Source organism: Drosophila busckii, chromosome X (genome assembly GCF_011750605.1).
Source record: "Drosophila busckii strain San Diego stock center, stock number 13000-0081.31 chromosome X, ASM1175060v1, whole genome shotgun sequence".
In the NCBI taxonomy this organism is placed as follows: Eukaryota; Metazoa; Arthropoda; class Insecta; order Diptera; family Drosophilidae; genus Drosophila; species Drosophila busckii.
This window is the reverse complement of record NC_046608.1, coordinates 11,107,405-11,126,244: the sequence shown is the minus strand read 5'-3', so window position 1 is coordinate 11,126,244 and position 18,840 is coordinate 11,107,405. Positions and strand designations below refer to the sequence as shown.

General features: G+C 39.8%; 3 protein-coding genes across 4 annotated transcripts; 2 read left to right on the top strand and 1 right to left on the bottom strand.

The window, feature by feature from the left end:
- The first annotated feature begins 125 nt into the window (after positions 1–125).
- LOC108605075 lies at positions 126–7,794 on the top strand. Its single transcript, XM_017994642.1, has 2 exons — positions 126–433; positions 7,209–7,794. Exon 2 carries the CDS (start codon positions 7,222–7,224, stop codon positions 7,792–7,794), a length of 573 nt encoding a protein of 190 aa, XP_017850131.1. The 5' UTR covers positions 126–433; positions 7,209–7,221.
- Positions 7,795–7,817: 23 nt separating this feature from the next.
- LOC108606574 lies at positions 7,818–10,115 on the bottom strand. Its single transcript, XM_017996794.1, has 2 exons — positions 8,673–10,115; positions 7,818–8,608 (listed from the first exon to the last, which is right to left on the bottom strand). The coding sequence occupies exons 1-2, from the start codon at positions 9,838–9,840 to the stop codon at positions 8,517–8,519; spliced, it is 1,260 nt and encodes a 419-aa protein (XP_017852283.1). The 5' UTR covers positions 9,841–10,115; the 3' UTR covers positions 7,818–8,516.
- Positions 10,116–10,214: 99 nt separating this feature from the next.
- Positions 10,215–18,107, top strand: LOC108606573 (integrin beta-PS). 2 transcript variants are annotated; one of them, XM_017996793.1, is made up of 7 exons: positions 10,215–10,290; positions 12,430–13,204; positions 13,264–13,492; positions 14,816–14,900; positions 15,328–15,762; positions 15,840–17,066; positions 17,137–18,107. In XM_017996793.1, exons 2-7 carry the CDS (start codon positions 12,553–12,555, stop codon positions 17,200–17,202), a joined length of 2,694 nt encoding a protein of 897 aa, XP_017852282.1. In that variant the 5' UTR covers positions 10,215–10,290; positions 12,430–12,552; the 3' UTR covers positions 17,203–18,107. The 2 variants fall into 2 exon arrangements, with proteins under 2 accessions (XP_017852282.1, XP_017852281.1); XM_017996792.1 differs by lacking the exon at positions 14,816–14,900 and adding an exon at positions 14,040–14,124.
- Positions 18,108–18,840: the final 733 nt, after the last annotated feature.

The window sequence follows — 18,840 nt, the reverse complement described above, 5'->3', positions numbered from 1 at the left end:
TGTTGTTGTTGCTGTTTCTTGTTCGTTGCTCACTCGTTTGCCGTCGGCTGTCTCGATGCGCATATTTAAACGTGTTGCATAGTCTCTTGCCAGGCCCTCGTCAGTCGGCCGCCAAGCAAAAGCAAGCAAGGCGAACGTTCGTCGTCGCCGTCGGCCCGTCAGTTCGTCACTCATTTAAGCACGCTGCTAGCTAGGCGCGCACACACACACACACACATACACTTTTGTGTGCATGTATATGTGCGTGTGTGTGTGTGTGTGTGTATGTACGCATACATACAAGCACAGAGAGCAACACACAAATTCAATTGGCCTCAATAATGAATTAACGAAAAAAGAAGGCAACAACAACAGCGCCAAAAAGCAAAACAACAACAACAGCAGCAGCGTAGCGTGCGAAAAGTGGGCAGAAGACAAAACCGGGTGGTGTGAGGTGAGGCGATGGGAACATTTTTTTGTGGGAAATAGCGAGAATATACAGAGAGAGAGAGAGAAGAGAGAGAGAGAGGAAAAGATAGAGCGAGAAAGATAAGCAAGCTTTGCCATAATATGCATGCTTCTATGTAAATATTTAAATAAATAATATAAATATGCAAATAAATAAATTAAATATGTACATATGTATATTAATGTATAGATTAAAATATTTATTGAAATTAAAAAGAAAATTAGAAGCCAAATAAAAACCTAAATTCTGGGGTTATTGTAATTGTAGAGGGCAAAAGACTACGAGCATTTGTACATATTAAATTAAATATTCATATGTACATATGTATGTATGTATACGTGTGTATGTATGTATGTGTGTATGTATTTTGTGGCCGCCATTGCTACCACCGCCAGAGTAACTTGTTGTGCCTGCCACAAACGAAACGGGGCCTGCCTGTGAGTCTTTTGGGCTCTGCCAACTCTTGAGATTAAAGTGTAGGCAAGAGAGATGTGGTAGGGCAGGCAGGCGGGCGGCGGCGGCAGCAGCAGCAGTAGCAGCAGCGGCATGAGTAAGCGAGCTCGTTGCGCAAGGCCGACTATTGTAGTATGTACGATTGTTGGTTGTAAGTAAGTAACAGACGTATGGAAGGAAAGAGCGCGAAAGTGCGAGAGAGATAGAGAGAGAGAGAGCAAATAATTGAGAAATGTATACGTATACACACATTCATGCATAAATTTATTATGGTGTGCTTGTCAGATACCCTACGCTTAACGCCCTCGCCCACTGCCACCGCCTCTGCCTACGCCCCCGCCCCCGCCGTTGTGGACAGCAAGATTTTTTTTGGTGATTGATAATTTCATTTAAGACAACGCCCGGCTGCACTAGCCCGGGGCCTTTGTGGGTGGCGTTTTGGCAACTGCGGCCGGTTGTCTGACGGGTCATGCAATCTCGCTCTCTCTCTCACACACACACACACACACACACACGTACTCTCACTTCTAATATTTCTTCTTTAGTATTTGTTAGTTTAACTGTGTGTGCATGTTGGGTGTAAAAATTTAACTTGTTTTATTTTTTTTTTGTGTTGATTTCCTTTTAGACTTTGCTCTTTTTCTTTTTTGCTTTGCGCTATATTCTCTTTGTTCTTTGCGTTTTGTGTGCTTATTTGCTTGCGCGTTTATTTACTTATGTATGTACATATATAGTACATACAAAAATAATGTTTTTAAAGTGCTCAATTTTTTAATACAAGCGTATAGTCATGTAATCGTTATGGCGTTTTACCCTGAATACGAAATTATTGCTAAGAATGTTATCATTATTATCAGCTGCACTGCGCTACACACACATAGTATATGTATGTATATGTGTGTAGTTATGTATTTTTATTTACATCTAACGTTTTTGATTGACTTGGTCTACATTATCAGTTTTGATTTATGAAAGGCTATATGTATAAATACTGTGACGTGCAATGTTTGTATGTATTTATTGCTATCTAAGTAATAACAATGCAATGTTATTGCGTTAAATTTATGTATTAAAACAAGCAAAATGATATTTATCCAAAAGTTGACATTGAAATTAAGCACTGAGAGAAAAAGTCAAATCTTGCTTATTTTCAAATACGCTACTGCTCGAATTAATAAGTATCGCGATCAAGAAATATTGTTATAAATAAATAAAGCAACATGATATGTTACTCACTTAATTTATTATATGTATGTATATTTATGTTACAAATTCAAAGTCAAATTGACAGACTATTGTATTTTCGTTGCGTTGTGCCATGACCTTGAAATCGAGAGCATGCTTTATGTCTGCCTGGCCGAAACTTAATGTGGGGCTTCATTAAATTTCATAAGCACAGTCAAATTGTCTGCAATGTCAACGCTGACGCTGACGCTTACGCTGCCGTTGCCGTTGCGTGTGCTGCTGATGACGTTGCCAGCGACTTACACTTACATTCGGCACTGACGTTAGACAGGGGGGAACTGCTGCTGCCATTCGCAGGAAATTCTTGTTATGTCAGTTTGATGCAGGCCACGCATCGTCGAGCAGCAGCAATATTGCGTTCATTTAGATGCTTTAACAGCATGACAACCGATGACATAAAGCACAGCATCCACAATGTGGAGTCCACATGTAGGGAAAGAAAGCTTCAAGTGCAGCGCCCGCCAGCAGCTAAAGTGTCCATGCAGCAGTGCCACCAATGCTTGCTTACGCATGTTCCAAGATTAGACTTGGAAAGCAAAATAATAAGCTGACGTACGTGTGTGCAATGATAAGCGAGCTTTTCCACATAATTATATAAATATAATTCTCAATATACGCAAGCAATTGGCCCAGGTACCAGGTATCATACATACGCGACTGCAGGCCAACGCCAGAAATTTGATCGGTGGCCCAGCTACAGAGCAAAGTGAGAGCTGCTGAGTGGGCGTAGCAGCAGAGGCGGCGTGTCTGTCCCTCAGCATGTGTGCATATGTATGTGTGTGTGTGTGTGCCTTAGCAATAGTTAAAACAGCAAGATTAGCAAAAGCAGAAAATTCCACAATAGTCGACGCTGGCTGCGATGCCGGCGCACCCATCCAAAAATTATACTTACAAATATATACACGCTTTTATATATATACATATATATATATATATATATATATATATATATACTTATGTATATGTACATACATATTTGTTGCTTCTTTTTTGTTCCTCTTTATTTTGCCAATTCATGTTTTTAAATTAGCGGTATATGCTGGATAAAAAGAGACCGCATAAAGCACGAAAGAGTAGGCAAACATTGCTGATAGCGTCAGCGGGGCGGCGAGGGGTCAGGCGCAAAGCAAAGGGTGACCCTTACAGCGTTTAAGAGTAGGGGAAGCAGACAAACATGCTTTGCCCACAAAAAAAAAAAAGACTAAGCAACCCATAAGATACATTTGCAATTGTCACCATTTTTCAATGATGCTGCCTTTTGTTGCAACAATTCACTGATCGAAGGCTCAAACCGAACTGTACTACATTTGAGAATAGAATAGTAGTTCAAATGAGCAGACTGGACCGCATACCCTTGCTCATTTGAACTGGAGCAATTGTAGTTTATACGCTTTTATTCTTGACAATCATGATTCATCAGTTATAAATTTAAATATAAACAGACATATTTATGTGCTTATTTAGCTATGAGTCACTTTCACGTGAGTGACAAGTAAGGCTTTAATGCCATGCTTATGTACATACATATAAATAAATAAATTATTTACTACTTTCACTTTAACACTCTAATAAGAATTATATTATTTAATATTATTTAAATTTTTGCCATATGAAATTGCACAATATAATAAAAAAAAGAATACATTCAATTCTATTTTTAAAGCAATTTCAAATATCGCATATATTTATATGTACATACATATGTAGATACATATGTATACATATATGTATAAATTTAAGCTACCTGAGCTGATGTACTCACCTTATTTTACCTGAGCTTATAAAGGTTTTGAGTTTCACAAACTTATTAGCTATAGCTGAAGAACATTATATATACAATTATATACTGCATTTAATTGACGTTTTATATAAGTATACAGTTCAAAAGCCCTATAGAAAAGAGTAATATATGTACATACATACATACATACTTATATACATACAAATGAAATTCCATATATATTTATTATATATGCTTTTTATTTATGTACGTACACTTTCCACTGTTGTGATTAAAAGAAACCCCCGAAGAAAACGACGATTAAAGAAAAATATTATGAAGGCATAAAAAAAAGGAATGAAAACGTGAAAGAAAAATAAAAACGCGAAGAGTAGCCAAGAGTGCGAGCAAAAGAGAGTGCAAATCAAATTGTTAGCTCAAACTGGTTGAATGCAAACAGAAAAAAAAAACAGCAAAAATATCAAAATGAAAAAGAACGTTGAACCGTTATGTTGGCGTAAATATAATAGACAAGGGATGAGCATAAAGGACGCGACACTTGTTGGCAGCTCAGCTTCCGTCCCCAACCCACTCACCCTGTGCCCATCAAATTTTGGCAAAGCATCCGCTACCATAAGCAAGTCCCTCCCCCACCCAACGCCCCATTCGCAGCAGAATCGATTTCAAGAAATGTATCTTTCAAATACACACTTAACGTTAGCTTATATGTATGTATGTATGTATGTATATGTATCTTGTACATATATGATATGATTTTTTTAATTAAAAAAAATGTTATAAATGGTTAGCGTTGCCGGCATGGCTGCAAAGTAAAAAAAATATATAAAGTACATAGGATTCCATACATATACATATAAACATACATGTATATATATATGTATGTGTATTTATATAATGACAAACATTTGAAAAAGTTTAAATAAAGAATTTCTAAAAGAAATATGTACATAAATAATGCCTATTATAAGCTTGCTGGATATAGTAGTATGTATTTGTATATCGGTGTACACAAATGTGTATGTATGTAATACATAATGTACATATAATCTGCAATGATCTCTTTGCTGCTGCGACAGCGAGAGCGACGATAACAACAACAGCTCAAAGTCTTCTTGATGGGAAAAAGGTCAAAAGTATCTATAAAACATACGAACGCATAAATATGTATGTATATGTGTACATACATACATAGATATGTACGTGTGTGTGTGTGTGTTTTATAGTGGGAACGAATTCGCAGCAGCAGCAATAACAAAAACTTTAAGTCGCAGCTGGTTACAAACACATACATACAAAAATGTACATATGTATGTTTATATATACAGCTCATAGAGCTCGGAAGTGTGAGAGAGAGAAAGAGCGAGACAGAGCGATAGAGAGAGAGAGAGAGAGAGTGTAAGTCGCAGACACACACATAATAAACATATATTAACAGATACATACACAAATTGTATTAGCACAAAAATATAGATGCATACATACATACATATTTATGTAGATATGTATGTATGTATGTACATTGGTATGGCCAATACATTTTGTGCCATCGGCAGAGCATCGGCCACCAAACTGAGGGCCATAGCAACAACAACAACAACACTAAGCTAACAGCAGCGCCACTGCCACCACCACTAACAACAACAGCAGAAGCAGCAGCAGCAACAACAATAACAGCAAGACCAACAGCTGGAGTAACAACAAAACTACGCGTTGCAGCGAAGGTCGCTTATTTATCTGTCGCCTCTCAGCTGACGCGTACGCTAGCTGCGACAGCGACAGCGGCAGCATAAAATTCTATGTAGAAAATTGAGAAAACTGCATAATGTATACATAAATATGTATACAGATTACCTCCATACAAGCATAACTTACATACATAAATAAAATATGAATTAGAAAACGGTAAAACAAGCAAACGTTACATACGCATGTGTGTGTGTACATACAATTGGTGAAGTAAGAAATTTAGAGAAGGGGGTTGGCGGGCACGTCTTTCGACAGATTGACTGATAATGTAGCCTTGGGCGAAAGTACAGCATGGTAGGGAGTGGTTTGGATTTGTTTGGTGGGTTTGGATTCTGCGCGCTTGCATTTTGTTTACTTAACTATGTTTTTATTTATGAATGTATGTACATACATAAATATATAGCAGATATGCTGATGCAATTTTTATATTAAAAACTATACTATTATTGACTCGAAAAAGTTTAGCAGTGTGTGGAACATTATTATTAACATAAAAAGGATCACGATCACCCGGTACTTATTGCTAGCCTTCTTAAATATAATATCATGGCTTTATGCTTTAACCAACAAAACTTTCATTAAAGCCACAATGCAATTAGGCCATTATGTAGCCGGTAATTTATTCTAATTTTAATGACAAATCAGAAATTAAGCAATTTTGTAGCTAATTAAATAAACCTATAGCCAGGGGAGGTGGCTGTAGCATTAGTGGTAGGGAGGAAGCGCAAATTAAAAGTCAATTTGGCTTTGCAAATACATACATAGGTAACAATAACGACAATAGCAGTCATTCGGCTAACAGCCGAGCACTGTTTACCTAACCCGAGCTACATGACGAGCTACAAATGGGAGCTTAATGGTGGGGGGCTGATATCTGTGACTTGGGCAGACCCTTTATAATTTTTGTTAACGGGAATGCTTGTAACGTTGCTGCGCTTGTATATAGAAAAGCAACGCGTCATTGCTGCCCGACTCCCCTGTCGCTGCACACCCCCTAACGTTCCCAAACTATGTACCTACTACCATCTACCATCAAAGAGCATGATGAAGCAGGGCCTTGACAGGAGACTCTACAAGCTAAGCATGATAGTGTGTTTGTTGTTTTCAGTTATTTTCGCGTTTGTCTTTGCTTTTTCTATTTATGTATGTATGGACATAAGGTATAGTTATAAAATGTGCTCCCATGGTATTGAACAGTAATTAAAATAACATTAACAAGCATATTAAATACAAATTAATTGAAATATGGATGAGATAATACAGATGGCTGCGTATTTTATATATGTATATAAAATAAACTGTATATAAAAATAAACCTTTAAATATTTAACGCACCATTTGATTTCAAATTTATAAATAGGTACTGCTTAGCGCCAAACTAAGATGTGTGCACATATTATTATTATTAATAAGCCAGTGCTGCCCTACAATCTGTATTATCGTCGATAACGCAAAGCCCGCGAGTTTGTTGACAAAGCTTAGTCGAAAGTCGGAAAGCACGAAAGTTCCATTGCTATAGTTGCTGTTGAGATTTATGCAAATAAACAAATCATTTCTTAATTCTCGTGGCTTTAGGCTTATAAATCAAATGTCAAGAAAAATGTCTGACGCTGCTGCTGCTCCCGATCAACGAAATGTGGAAATAAAAGCCAGCATACCAGGCGGTGTCGAGGAATTCGCACGCCGCGTGGAGATTGCCAAGCAGCTGACCGGTACAAACGGCGAGATAATTAAACAACGCGATGTATTCTTTAACTCACCGCGGGGTGGACGATTGAAGCTACGTTATTTGGAAGCTCCAGCGCCTTCTCAATTGGTGTACTATGATCGTCCCGACGTGGCTGGCCCAAAGCTGTCTAAGTACAACAAAATCGATGTGGCTGAGCCTGGAGTGCTGGAGAAAATCCTGCGACAGTCTAATGGTACGCTTGGTGTGCTGGCGAAGCGGCGTCTATTATTTATACATGAACAGACGCGTATACATATGGATGAAGTAACAGATTTGGGTTTCTTTATGGAATTCGAAGTATGCCTGCGACCGGAGCAGACGCTGGAAGAAGGACAAGTTATAGCCGACAAGTTGTGCCAAATATTCAAAATAGCAGAGGCGGATTTAATGACGGGTTCATACTTTGATGCGCTGAATGTTAAAATAAATTGAATGCAATTTGTTTACTTGAGGTTTTGTATTAATGCTTTAATTTATTGGAGTTCATGGGTTCATAGCAAATGTAAAACTAAAAAATATGGAGAGGGCGTGCACTAAAACACGCTTATAGTATATACAATTTATACATTTACACAACTTGTGACAGATTTATCCTTTGCATAGAGAATAATCAAACATTTGGTAGTGGCATCAAAATTCGATCCGAGTTTCTGGAATCTTATTCGTGGAGAGTATTTCCAAATTCTTGCAATACTACTTAATCGTGGGGATGATCAAGTTAAAATAAATTGAAGTGAGCTTGGGAGCCGAGTATAAATGCAATTAGTTACAAACAAACAAAAAAATCAGAGAGCAAGAAACTAAGGTCGCAAATGTGTTAGTGTTAGTTTTTAAACTCTTGCTCTGATGAACACTGAACACATAAAATCAAAGTCATAGTTAGAGGCGGTGGCACTAGGCTTAACTTAACAACTATAGGGACATAAAAATCAAGGATGTTGGCTTAGTGTACTAGAAAAATAAACGAGAGTTGCCATTTTGAATGGGTTAACACAGCTCTCCTACTCTATCTGTCTCTCTCTTTCACTTTCACTATAATTACTTGTTTGTTATAACATATAGTTCCAAAAAGAAAAACTGAGCGGCAAAGACATGTAACATGCATAAATCCTTGTAATCCTTGGCAATCTTGTTGTTGAGAGGACTCCTGGCGCTTAGCAATAGGAGCCAATAAGACTAATTGATATGCCCTCGGCTATGGGATCTGGCGCTGAAATAGGCTTCCAATACAACCAGTTGTAGTTCACTGCAAGTAAAGCGCATTTATTAACTCTAAGGCATGTGGATGTGTTTGACTTGATGATACTTACGCACAAAGGATGGCGCAAGACGCAGCGAGAGCGTGCGGCAACGTTGACGGCATTCACTGGTGGGGCGCAAGATGATGAAGCGTGTACCGACTGCCTGATGCACATAGACATTGGGGCATTCCGTTTCGGGCAGCGTATAGGCGGGCGCCTTGGCTGTATCCATGGCAACGTAACGTTCCAAGGCCACACCCATGCTGGACAGGCGCAATGGGCGAGCAAAAATTGGACGTAGCAAGCGTACGGGGAGCATGCGATTACAACGCCAAAGATTATGCGCGTTGGATGAATCGCTACTGCTGTTGAACTGACCGAAGAGATCCTCGAGATTGTTGACGTCTTGATTGGTCGAGTGCACCCGATATGCATCACGCTGAAATATCTTTAGGTTCTTGGCGTAGATGTTGTAAAAATCGCTTAAGTCGAAACCTTGCTGATTGCTACGGAACGTATAAGGCATATGATCTGACGGCTTGCGACAGTGCTGCAACAGCGCCAGCTGCTTGTAGCCAGCTAGGGTGCCGAGCTCATTGTTGCTTGCATCTGGATTGCCAGCACTGGAATAATTGGAGGCATCGGCGTGTAATTGAGCGCACTCCTCACTCTCCAGCCAAACGCTTTCGACGTGTGCGCAGGGACTGCAGCTGAGATCTTCCACTTGAAAGAACGGATTGCCCATAAGGCAGGACTCGTCGTAGAGCTCAGTGAGTCGCGGGAAGCGTTGTATAAGCGGCATGGTCATGCGCCGCCACATGCGCATTCCCGGATACATCAGCGACTGCACCATGCGTCCATTGTTGGCGCCATTTGTTGTTGCCTCATAGCGGTAGGCTGCTACGCAAAGCGACATGAGTGTCAAGTAGAGCAACCAGCAGAGTATTTGGCGTCGACGGTCGAGCAAATGGTGCAGCACCTCCAGCTTAAGATATCCCATAAGCGGCGTTGTTGGATTGTATAGCGGTGCCGGACTCGGACTCTCGCTTAGCTGTCGCCAATTGCGCTGCTGGAAATACTGAAAGATTACATAGTTGTCGAAGCTAAGCGGCCGCACACCATAGTTGGCCTCAGCCAAGCGGCGTAGCTGGCGTACAGCGCCAGTGTAGTGCTGGAGCAATTGCTGCCGGCTTAGCTGCATAAAATTCAAATCGATATCAATGTCATAGTCGTCCATGGTACGACGTGGACGCCGACCTCCCGCGATATCAGCTTCTTCAAGCACTTGCACTGGGCACACTCCTTAGCTCACAATAGTTTTGCTCTCTTTGTTTGGCTTTCTTTATCTTGTTTTTTGCTGCTTGTTTGTGTGGCAGTAATTTGTTGTTGATGACTTCACTGCTCTGCTTTGTTTCTATGTGCGGCCAAAACCAAAGACAATGTATGGCCTGTTTTTATTTAAACATTGTTTGTTGTTGTTTTAGTTTTACTTTTTGTTTTTGCTTTTATTTCGATCGGCAATATAGCAGGCACGTACGCTGTTAACAGAGCTGCATTTGACTTGCTATCGATTAATCGGAACCATCTGTTTGGCCATAGGTGTCTTTATTAGCAGCTGCATGCGCTGGTCACACTTTAGTTGTTTGATAATCGAGTTGCGAAGCGGAGACGTTCAGTGAACGAAATTGTAATAATTTATTTTCTTATTACATTTTTTGTTGTTGCAAGCTTGTTAAATATTTTAAGCATTCCTTTTCGGCTTGCTAAAAGCGTGTAAAGTGTTTTACCAATCAAATACAAAGCAATTTGTGAATTCCAATTGTATGTTATCTTTGTGTGTGTGTGTGTGTGTGTGAGTATCAACTCCACAAGTGTGTGCGTGAAATCAAAATAAAAGCACAGCCATTGAAAAATGTTGCGCCCTGATGGCAAAATTTTATACGATTACTAATTGAAAAGGCATAAAATATGCATCATAGCAAACAGTAGATGCTAGAGTGTGTGTTAAATATTTGAATTAAAGTCGTATTACGTAAGAAAGTGAGCAAATTAAGACTGCATTTATGGTCAAAAGGGAAGTCATTCGTATTGATGATTTCATTTGGCGATGATGACTACGCGGCCAACAAACACATGCATACACATATATATGTGTGTGTGTGTTTGTGTGGGCTAGCGCGTTTATTGGGTTTTTCTGTGTGTGTGTGTGTTGTTTGCTATACTTTGTGGAATGTCCTCCAATTTCAATTGAACGTCTGCAACTGGGAATTAAAAAAACAAATACTTCACTGGGGTGGCAACACTTTAAAAGTTAATTGATTAAAGCAATATCAGGCGAGCAGCGCTGTCGCTGCCATGCTTGTGTGTACTTTGTTCGGCAAGGAGCTGCAGCTACACTAGCGCCTTAGTCTCGGCACCAACACATACACACACACAAACACACACACATGTGCGTGTGTTTGTGTGTGCCTGTTTGCGTAGCTGTGTTTATCTCGCCTGCTTTTTGGGTTGGTGTGAGGAACTCGTACGCCCACATTATGTAGCACAGATGTTGTTGGTGCCTTAGCTTGGATTGGTTTTTTTTTGTTGTAGGCGTGCGAGGCCATAATATTGTACGCATACGATCGATGTATATATACAAATATATGTGTATGTTGTGTGTATTGGGTTAAGCATAAATCTGTATATCTGTATTTACATGCGATATATTTATGTGGTGTGCCTTATGCTGTGGGCGCCCGTCGGCCCCTCACAAGAATATGTTTCTTTATTTGCCCATGCAAATTATTGAATGCATACGTATGCGTGTTTTTCTTCTTGTGCTGCAGAGTCGATCTCGGTGCGCGTGGGTTGTTATATTTAGAGACATAAATAATAACCGGAAAATATATACAAGCAAAAGTGTAAGTGCATAGGCATTGTTAGGCTTTGGGGTTGCATATAAAAAGTACGTGCCTCAGCCCTAATTTCTTTCTCTTCGCTTGACAAATGCAGAACACACTTAACAATTCCCCCCCCCAATACAGTTTGTAAGGCGATTGATTATTCATTGCTGCCCGGAAGACGTCAGCGCGTTGTTTGGCTGAGTGACTAAGTCAAGACGGAGAAAGAGCGAGCGAGAGTGCTAAACTTAATAAAGGTGTGCTTTGCCTCATAAAAACTGCAGCACACACACACACGCACACAACTTAATGATATTTGCTATAAAGGGTCGTCTTTGTCCTGTTAACAGCGGCACCCTCTTTGTTTACGTTTTACGTTCAGCTCCCAACTGTGAGCGCCGTTAGGCTAAGAGAGCGCACGCTCTTTACGCTTTGTGCTGAATCAATTTTTGTCCACTCTGTCTCACTGTCCCTTTTTGCATTGCAAGCTACAATCTTCTCTTGGCCCCCCCAATTCTCCAACGCTCTCTCATCCACGCTGTTGATTTTGAACACACACACACACACACGCTCACTTGTGACGGCTGACAGCTAAAGAGAGGATGAGTCATATTCAATTTGATTTTAGATACGCGTTTTCATACGAAACAGCGCTGATTGTATGCAGCAATAACAACAACAACAACAATCATCTCAAGATATGAATATAATTAAACATAAGGCAAACCAGATGGTTACTATGCTCTTACAAAAGGTGTCTGACCACACACACACACACGCATACATACTTATATGACAATGAGTCTATATTTATTTGTAAATTATTATGCTCAGTTTTGAATTTTGAATGTAATAACGTTAACAAACAAAATGATTTTTTAATTGCCTGTCAACTAACTACTGTTATTTTATTATTTATAATTTTTGTTATATTAATTTCACAGCCTCTGCAGCAGCGTAGTTAAGTGCAAGAGAGAGAGAGAGCGAGAGATAGCCATAAATCTACAGGTGGCTGGAAAACGTAGTCAAAGTAATAGAGAGTGAGAGTAAGAGGGGGCGCGCGAGCAATGAGAGCTACAACACCCTTCCCCGCACCACATCGTAAAACCCAAACAGCGACAAGAATGATGATAAAGATGTCCTCGCTCCTTGTCGCCCTATTGGCCATCATTGTCCTGAGCACGAGTGTCGAGGCACAAACACAATCGCAGGCACAATCACTGCAAACACCCGCCAAATTGGAACAGAATCCTTGCGTAAACAAAGCCACCTGCCGTGACTGCATACAGACCCAGAGCTGTGGCTGGTGCATGAAGCCCGACTATGGTGATCGGCCACGTTGTTTTCTGCACTCGCCAAAGGCTAGCGTATGCCCCGAGGCATTTATCTGGAATCCGGATACATCGGAGCGCATACTCGTCAACAAGGAACTGACGCTGGCCAGCAGTGGTGCTGCCTGGTCGGCTGGTGGTGGTCAAATGGCATCCGGCGGCTCATACGAGAGCAGCGCCTCCCGTCAAAGCTCTGCCTCTGGCTCGTACAGCGCCTCTGGCTCTAGCTACGCCTACGGTTCAAGCTCCGGCTCCGGCTCGAGCTCAGGTATGAGCGCCAGTTCAGGCTCCGCAAGCGCCTCCAGTTCCGCAGCAGCCGCCGCCGCCGCTGCCTCTGGCCAAATTGTGCAAATCAAACCACAACGCGTTAGCCTCAAACTACGTGTCAGTAAGTATTACGCCGTAGTTTCATTATAAAAGCAATACGTTTAACCAATTCTTTCATAGACGAAGTACACAATTTGCAATTCAGCTATTCACAAGCACAAGACTATCCCGTTGATCTTTACTATTTGATGGACTTGTCCAAGTCCATGGAGGATGACAAGGAGAAACTCTCGGCACTCGGCGATAAATTGTCCGAGACCATGAAGCGCATTACATCGAACTTCCGTTTGGGCTTCGGCTCATTTGTGGACAAGGTGCTCATGCCCTATGTCTCAACCATACCCAAGAAGTGAGTGCACTCCATGCTCTATGAATTTAGCTTAAGTTATTTAGTATAAACAATAAGTCATAGCAGCAGGCGATGAATCAGCTGATGCATAAATGATTCACATTGCTGTAGCCTTTAGCTTAAGCTAAGTTATTGCTCTAAGTTTAGCTTTGAATAATGTGAAATTATTTGTACTTTTTGTAAACTCTCTTATTTATTTTGGAGTTTAAGACAAATTTTCAAACTGACTGCTAACAGGTCCTTGCCCCAAAATTTCGTTTAAACAAAATTTTCTTCACACAATTCATTGGCTTACTTAATTAAACCAAAAGCAAAGTTATTTAATTATAAACTAAGTATAAACTAATGTATTTTTGCTTAACTGTTTGACACGTTTTTTTAAAACTAATTTTTTATATTTATGCCAATCCAAAAAAAAAACAAACAATCCAAACTAACGCCAACAAAAATAATTGTGATTACAACGAATCATCATCAACAACAACAACAACAACAACAATACCACAACCACAAATGTGCTCCATTTAAATATATATGCTATATATAGACTGGAGCATCCATGCGATAACTGCATGGCGCCCTATGGTTACCGCAATCACATGCCACTGAGCAATAATACCGAAAGCTTCTCTGTAAGATTCAACTCTTGTTATTTTCTACACACACACGCACGCACATGTATCTGTATCTGTAACTGTATCTGTACTGCTTGCAATCGTATCATTCCTTCATTCTGTGCTCTGGTTGTCTATGCTAACTCCCACTTATCCCACCTATCTATATACACTTGACTATATAGTATTTATTTGTATCTGCATTGTGGATTTAGTTTTTAATTAGCTTTTATCTATATATCAATATTATATGTTTAAATCTATTATTATTTATTATGGCACACAAAAGCCATTGGCATAGCCTAAACTAAACTATTTATATCTATACCATATATATATATATATATATTTTTATATCATTACATTACCATTATATGTTTGTCTGCTATGTGAACTTTTGTCATCAAACACATTTTTTGATTACAATTGTCTCAGTTGGGTCGTCGTATTATTATTATTTATATAGCTTATAGTTTTTATGTTGTAATTTATTTTGTGTTTCTCATACTCAACATACTCTTTCTCTCTCTCTCTCTCTCTCCATTCTTTTTCTTTCTTATGCTATACCATTTTATATATATTTATTTATTGATATGTGTATGAACAAAAAAAAAAAAAACAAAAATATTGTGGCAAAATCCAAATTGGTTGCTTGTCTTGCTTCAAAACTAAAACAAATATCGAAAACGAAAAATATCAAAATTTATAGCCTGGAGGAGCCATGTCCCAAATGCGATGCTCCCTATGGCTATCGTAACATCATGGGCTTGAGCACGGACACATATAGATTCTCTGTAAGTTGTCAACTGCCCGAAAAACTAGATGAATCAATTGAGAAATCCTTTTAGAGTTTGCATGCTACTAACCACAAATCGAGAACTATGAAAAAATTAATATTAAATTAAATGCTTGTTGCCTGGTGTTTGGATTTTAGTTTAGCACGTTAACTGTTTGTTTGTTTGTTTCCTCGTTCGTTTGTCTGTCCTTGTGCTTCATAAACATAAACAAATGCCTTTGCATGCTTTTTCTGCTTCCCGCTACAAAAACTTATTTAGCAACATTTGGCACACTCTGCTGCCAAAAAAGAATTATAATCTTATCTTATCTTGGGGGGTCATCGATCAATCAAGAGTCAAGAGTGTGCCAAATGGCTAAATTCAAGCTCAAATATACTTATGTTCATATTTTTATACTCACACACACACACACACATACATACAGAACGAGGTTAAGCAGGCGGCTGTTTCTGGTAATTTGGATGCGCCCGAGGGCGGCTTCGATGCCATCATGCAGGCCATTGCCTGTCGCCAACAGGTTGGCTGGCGTGAGCAGGCGCGTCGCTTGCTTGTCTTCTCCACGGATGCCGGCTTCCATTATGCCGGCGATGGCAAACTGGGCGGCGTCATTACGCCCAACGATGGAGAGTGCCATTTGAGTAGCCAGGGCTTGTATACGCACTCGATTATACAGGATTATCCAAGCATATCTCAGATCAACCAGAAGGTCAAACAGAATGCCATCAATATTATCTTTGCGGTAACGCAAAACCAATATTCGGTCTATCAGAAGCTCTCCTCACACATTGAGGGCTCGTCCAGCGCCATTCTGTCAAATGATTCATCCAATGTGGTGGATTTGGTGCGCGAGGAGTACAACGTAAGCTGCCGCTCAAGCAGCAATCAATGTGCCGCCAAGTTTCAAATTGTTTGCTAATTATTTATTTTGGCTTGCAGAAAATCTCTTCATCGGTGGAAATGAAAGATAATGCCATGAATGATGTAAAGATCACCTATTACTCATCCTGTCTAACCAATGGACCCATGATCAAGACAAACAAGTGCAGCGGACTCAAGGTGGGCGACAAGGTGACATTTTCGGCCAAAATTACGGTTACCAAGTGCCCGGAAAATCCACGCGACTGGAAGCAGGTGATCAACATCTATCCGGTGGGCATCAATGAGAGCATGGTCGTTGATCTCGAAATGCTCTGCTCCTGCCCCTGCGAGCATCCCGGCTCCACTGGCTACGAGGAGCACTCGAAGCACTGCAACAACTATGGCACCTACCGTTGCGGCATCTGTGAGTGCGACAAGATGCACTTCGGCAACACCTGCGAGTGCTCCACGGCGGATGTGCATCTGGGCAAGATCAATGATGCCACCTGCCGCGAGGGCAACAACACTAACGTGGCCGAGTGCAATGGACGCGGCAATTGCATTTGCGGCGAGTGCGACTGTCACAAGCGCCAGAATCCCGAGGAGATCATATCGGGCAAATACTGTGAGTGCGAGAACTTCAGCTGTGAGCGCAACAAGAATCTGCTCTGCTCGGGCCCCGATCACGGCACCTGCGAGTGCAACCGCTGCATCTGTAAGCCCGGCTGGTCAGGCAGCAGCTGCGACTGCCAGACGTCCAAGGACACCTGCATGCCGCCCAATGGCGGTGAACTGTGCTCCGGCCACGGCACCTGCGAGTGCGGTGTCTGCAAGTGCAAATCGACCGACGAGGGTCGCTACTCGGGCAAATATTGCGACAAGTGTCCCACCTGCTCGGGCCGTTGCCATGAGCTCAAGGATTGCGTGCAGTGTCAAATGTATCACACGGGCGAGCTGAAGAACGGCGACGATTGCGCCAAGAACTGCACGACCTTTGTGCCCGTGGGCGTGGAGAAGGTCAATCCCGATGAGCACAAGGATGAGCAGCTGTGCGTGTTCTTCGACGAGGACGACTGCAAGTTTAAGTTCAAATATAGCGAAGTGGGCGAACTAATTGTGCACGCACAGGAGGAGAAGGAGTGTCCACCCAAAGTCTTCATGCTGGGCATTGTGCTGGGCGTCATTGCAGCCATTGTGCTCATCGGCTTGGCCATCTTGCTGCTCTGGAAGCTGCTGACCACCATACACGATCGTCGAGAGTTCGCACGCTTCGAGAAGGAGCGCATGAACGCCAAGTGGGATACGGTCAGTTCGATTGATTGTTATAAATGAGCGAAGTCAATGTGTTAATCTATTTTATGTTTATGCTTTGCAGGGCGAGAATCCAATCTACAAGCAGGCGACCTCCACCTTTAAGAATCCCATCTACGCGGGCAAATAAATTGCAGCGGAATGGGAAATACTTAGCTAAATTCTCTGTGCTTTGATACCATCCATAACAACCACCAAAACATCTCTAACTAACCCGTCTCTTTTGGTCCTTGCCCTTGAACAGCTGTGCGCGTCCAGAGTTGCCCCTTCAAAGAAAATGAAAGTAAAAAACAACAAAACAAATGCTTGAACAAAAACAAAAATGTCAACTGCCATTGAAACGCGTTCGACTCTAAGTCAAATTTTATACAATACATTTACATATGTATGTATGTATTTAACTATATACACAATTTATACATGTGTGTGTGGAATGCTTTTTACTCTATATACCATTTAAAACATTGTATACCAAGCAAAATGAATTGTGCCTTGCATTATATATTAGACTTTTATATGTATGTACAACCAAACAAACAAAAAAAGTAGTAGCTTCCATTCATAAGCAGCCAAATTACAACAGCAAGAGCAACAACAGCAACAACAACAACAACAACGCACATCAATCAAACAAACAAAACAAATCGATTTACATAAACTAAAAAGAAATTTCTAAGATAAAAGAGAACACCAAAATTTGTGCCTCTGTTACTTACAACTAAACTAACTACGAACGATTTTTATATAAACAAAAACAAAAAGAAACTAAAAACTAAAACATATTCTATTCGTTTGTGTTTCTACCAACACTTTTAATTTTGTTAAAACATTTTTTTTATTTGATTTTCTGCGCAGCGCTTATTCATTTTATATTTATATAATTGTCAACGCAATATACCAATTAATTTATTAGCTTAACTTTGCAAAATACTGAATTTATGCCATTTTTATAAGAGTAAACCACAAAAGCAAAAGAAACAAAACAATTTAGTTTTCAAATTGTTTTTTCACGGTATTTCGCGCTTTTTGTTTAATTGCCCGTCAAAAGTGTTTTTTGTGTATTTTACCAATATATATATAAATATATTTTTTTTTGTTTTATGTGTACGTTTTGATATAATTACAATATTTTAAAGCTAACTTTATAATTAATATTTAAGCGTATTAACATTTAAGCTTGTAATTGTTAATTTTATACATGTCTGAGCAAAAAAGCCTAAAAAAGAAATGAAAAGAACAGAAAACTAAAACAAAGTGCCCTAAAATTTGTATTTACTTGAGATATTTTTGAAAAGCAAGTTAAGCAATTGCAATTTGTACTGATTACTGTTTAACAAATGTGTGAGCAAGGAAAAAAAAACAATTGCTTATAAAAAAAACAAAAACAACAGCATTGGCAGTTAAACAACGCACATAAACAAACACACACACACACACACAAATTAAATAATAATAATAAACTGTTTGATGCTAATTTTAGTAAAAATAAAAGATATATAAAAATTTTAATAGCGAAATTTGTTTAATTTCTTTGGTAGTAAAAAAAAATCAGATAATTTTAAATTTTGAAATTAATAAAAATCCGATTATTAATAACATCTAATAAATTATCCGATTTTATAACATTTTATGTAGGCGTGGCAAACGCAATTCAAATTAGTATGAACACATATGGTTTACCAATTTGTTTGCCAAAGTTATTAAAAAAAGAAAACAACATAAAACATCAAATTTGATAAGCTCTAACTCAGCGAAATGTTGTCCGATT

Coding starts and splice junctions, on each gene's coding strand:
- LOC108606573 (XM_017996793.1), top strand. CDS start 12,553: ATGAGAGCTACAACACCCTTCCCCGCACCACATCGTAAAACCCAAACA. Junction 13,205..13,263: donor TAGCCTCAAACTACGTGTCA/GTAAGTATTACG, acceptor ATTCTTTCATAG/ACGAAGTACACAATTTGCAA. Junction 15,763..15,839: donor TGGTGCGCGAGGAGTACAAC/GTAAGCTGCCGC, acceptor TTTGGCTTGCAG/AAAATCTCTTCATCGGTGGA.
- LOC108606574 (XM_017996794.1), bottom strand. CDS start 9,840: ATGGACGACTATGACATTGATATCGATTTGAATTTTATGCAGCTAAGC. Junction 8,609..8,672: donor TCTTGCGCCATCCTTTGTGC/GTAAGTATCATC, acceptor CTTTACTTGCAG/TGAACTACAACTGGTTGTAT.
- LOC108605075 (XM_017994642.1), top strand. CDS start 7,222: ATGTCAAGAAAAATGTCTGACGCTGCTGCTGCTCCCGATCAACGAAAT.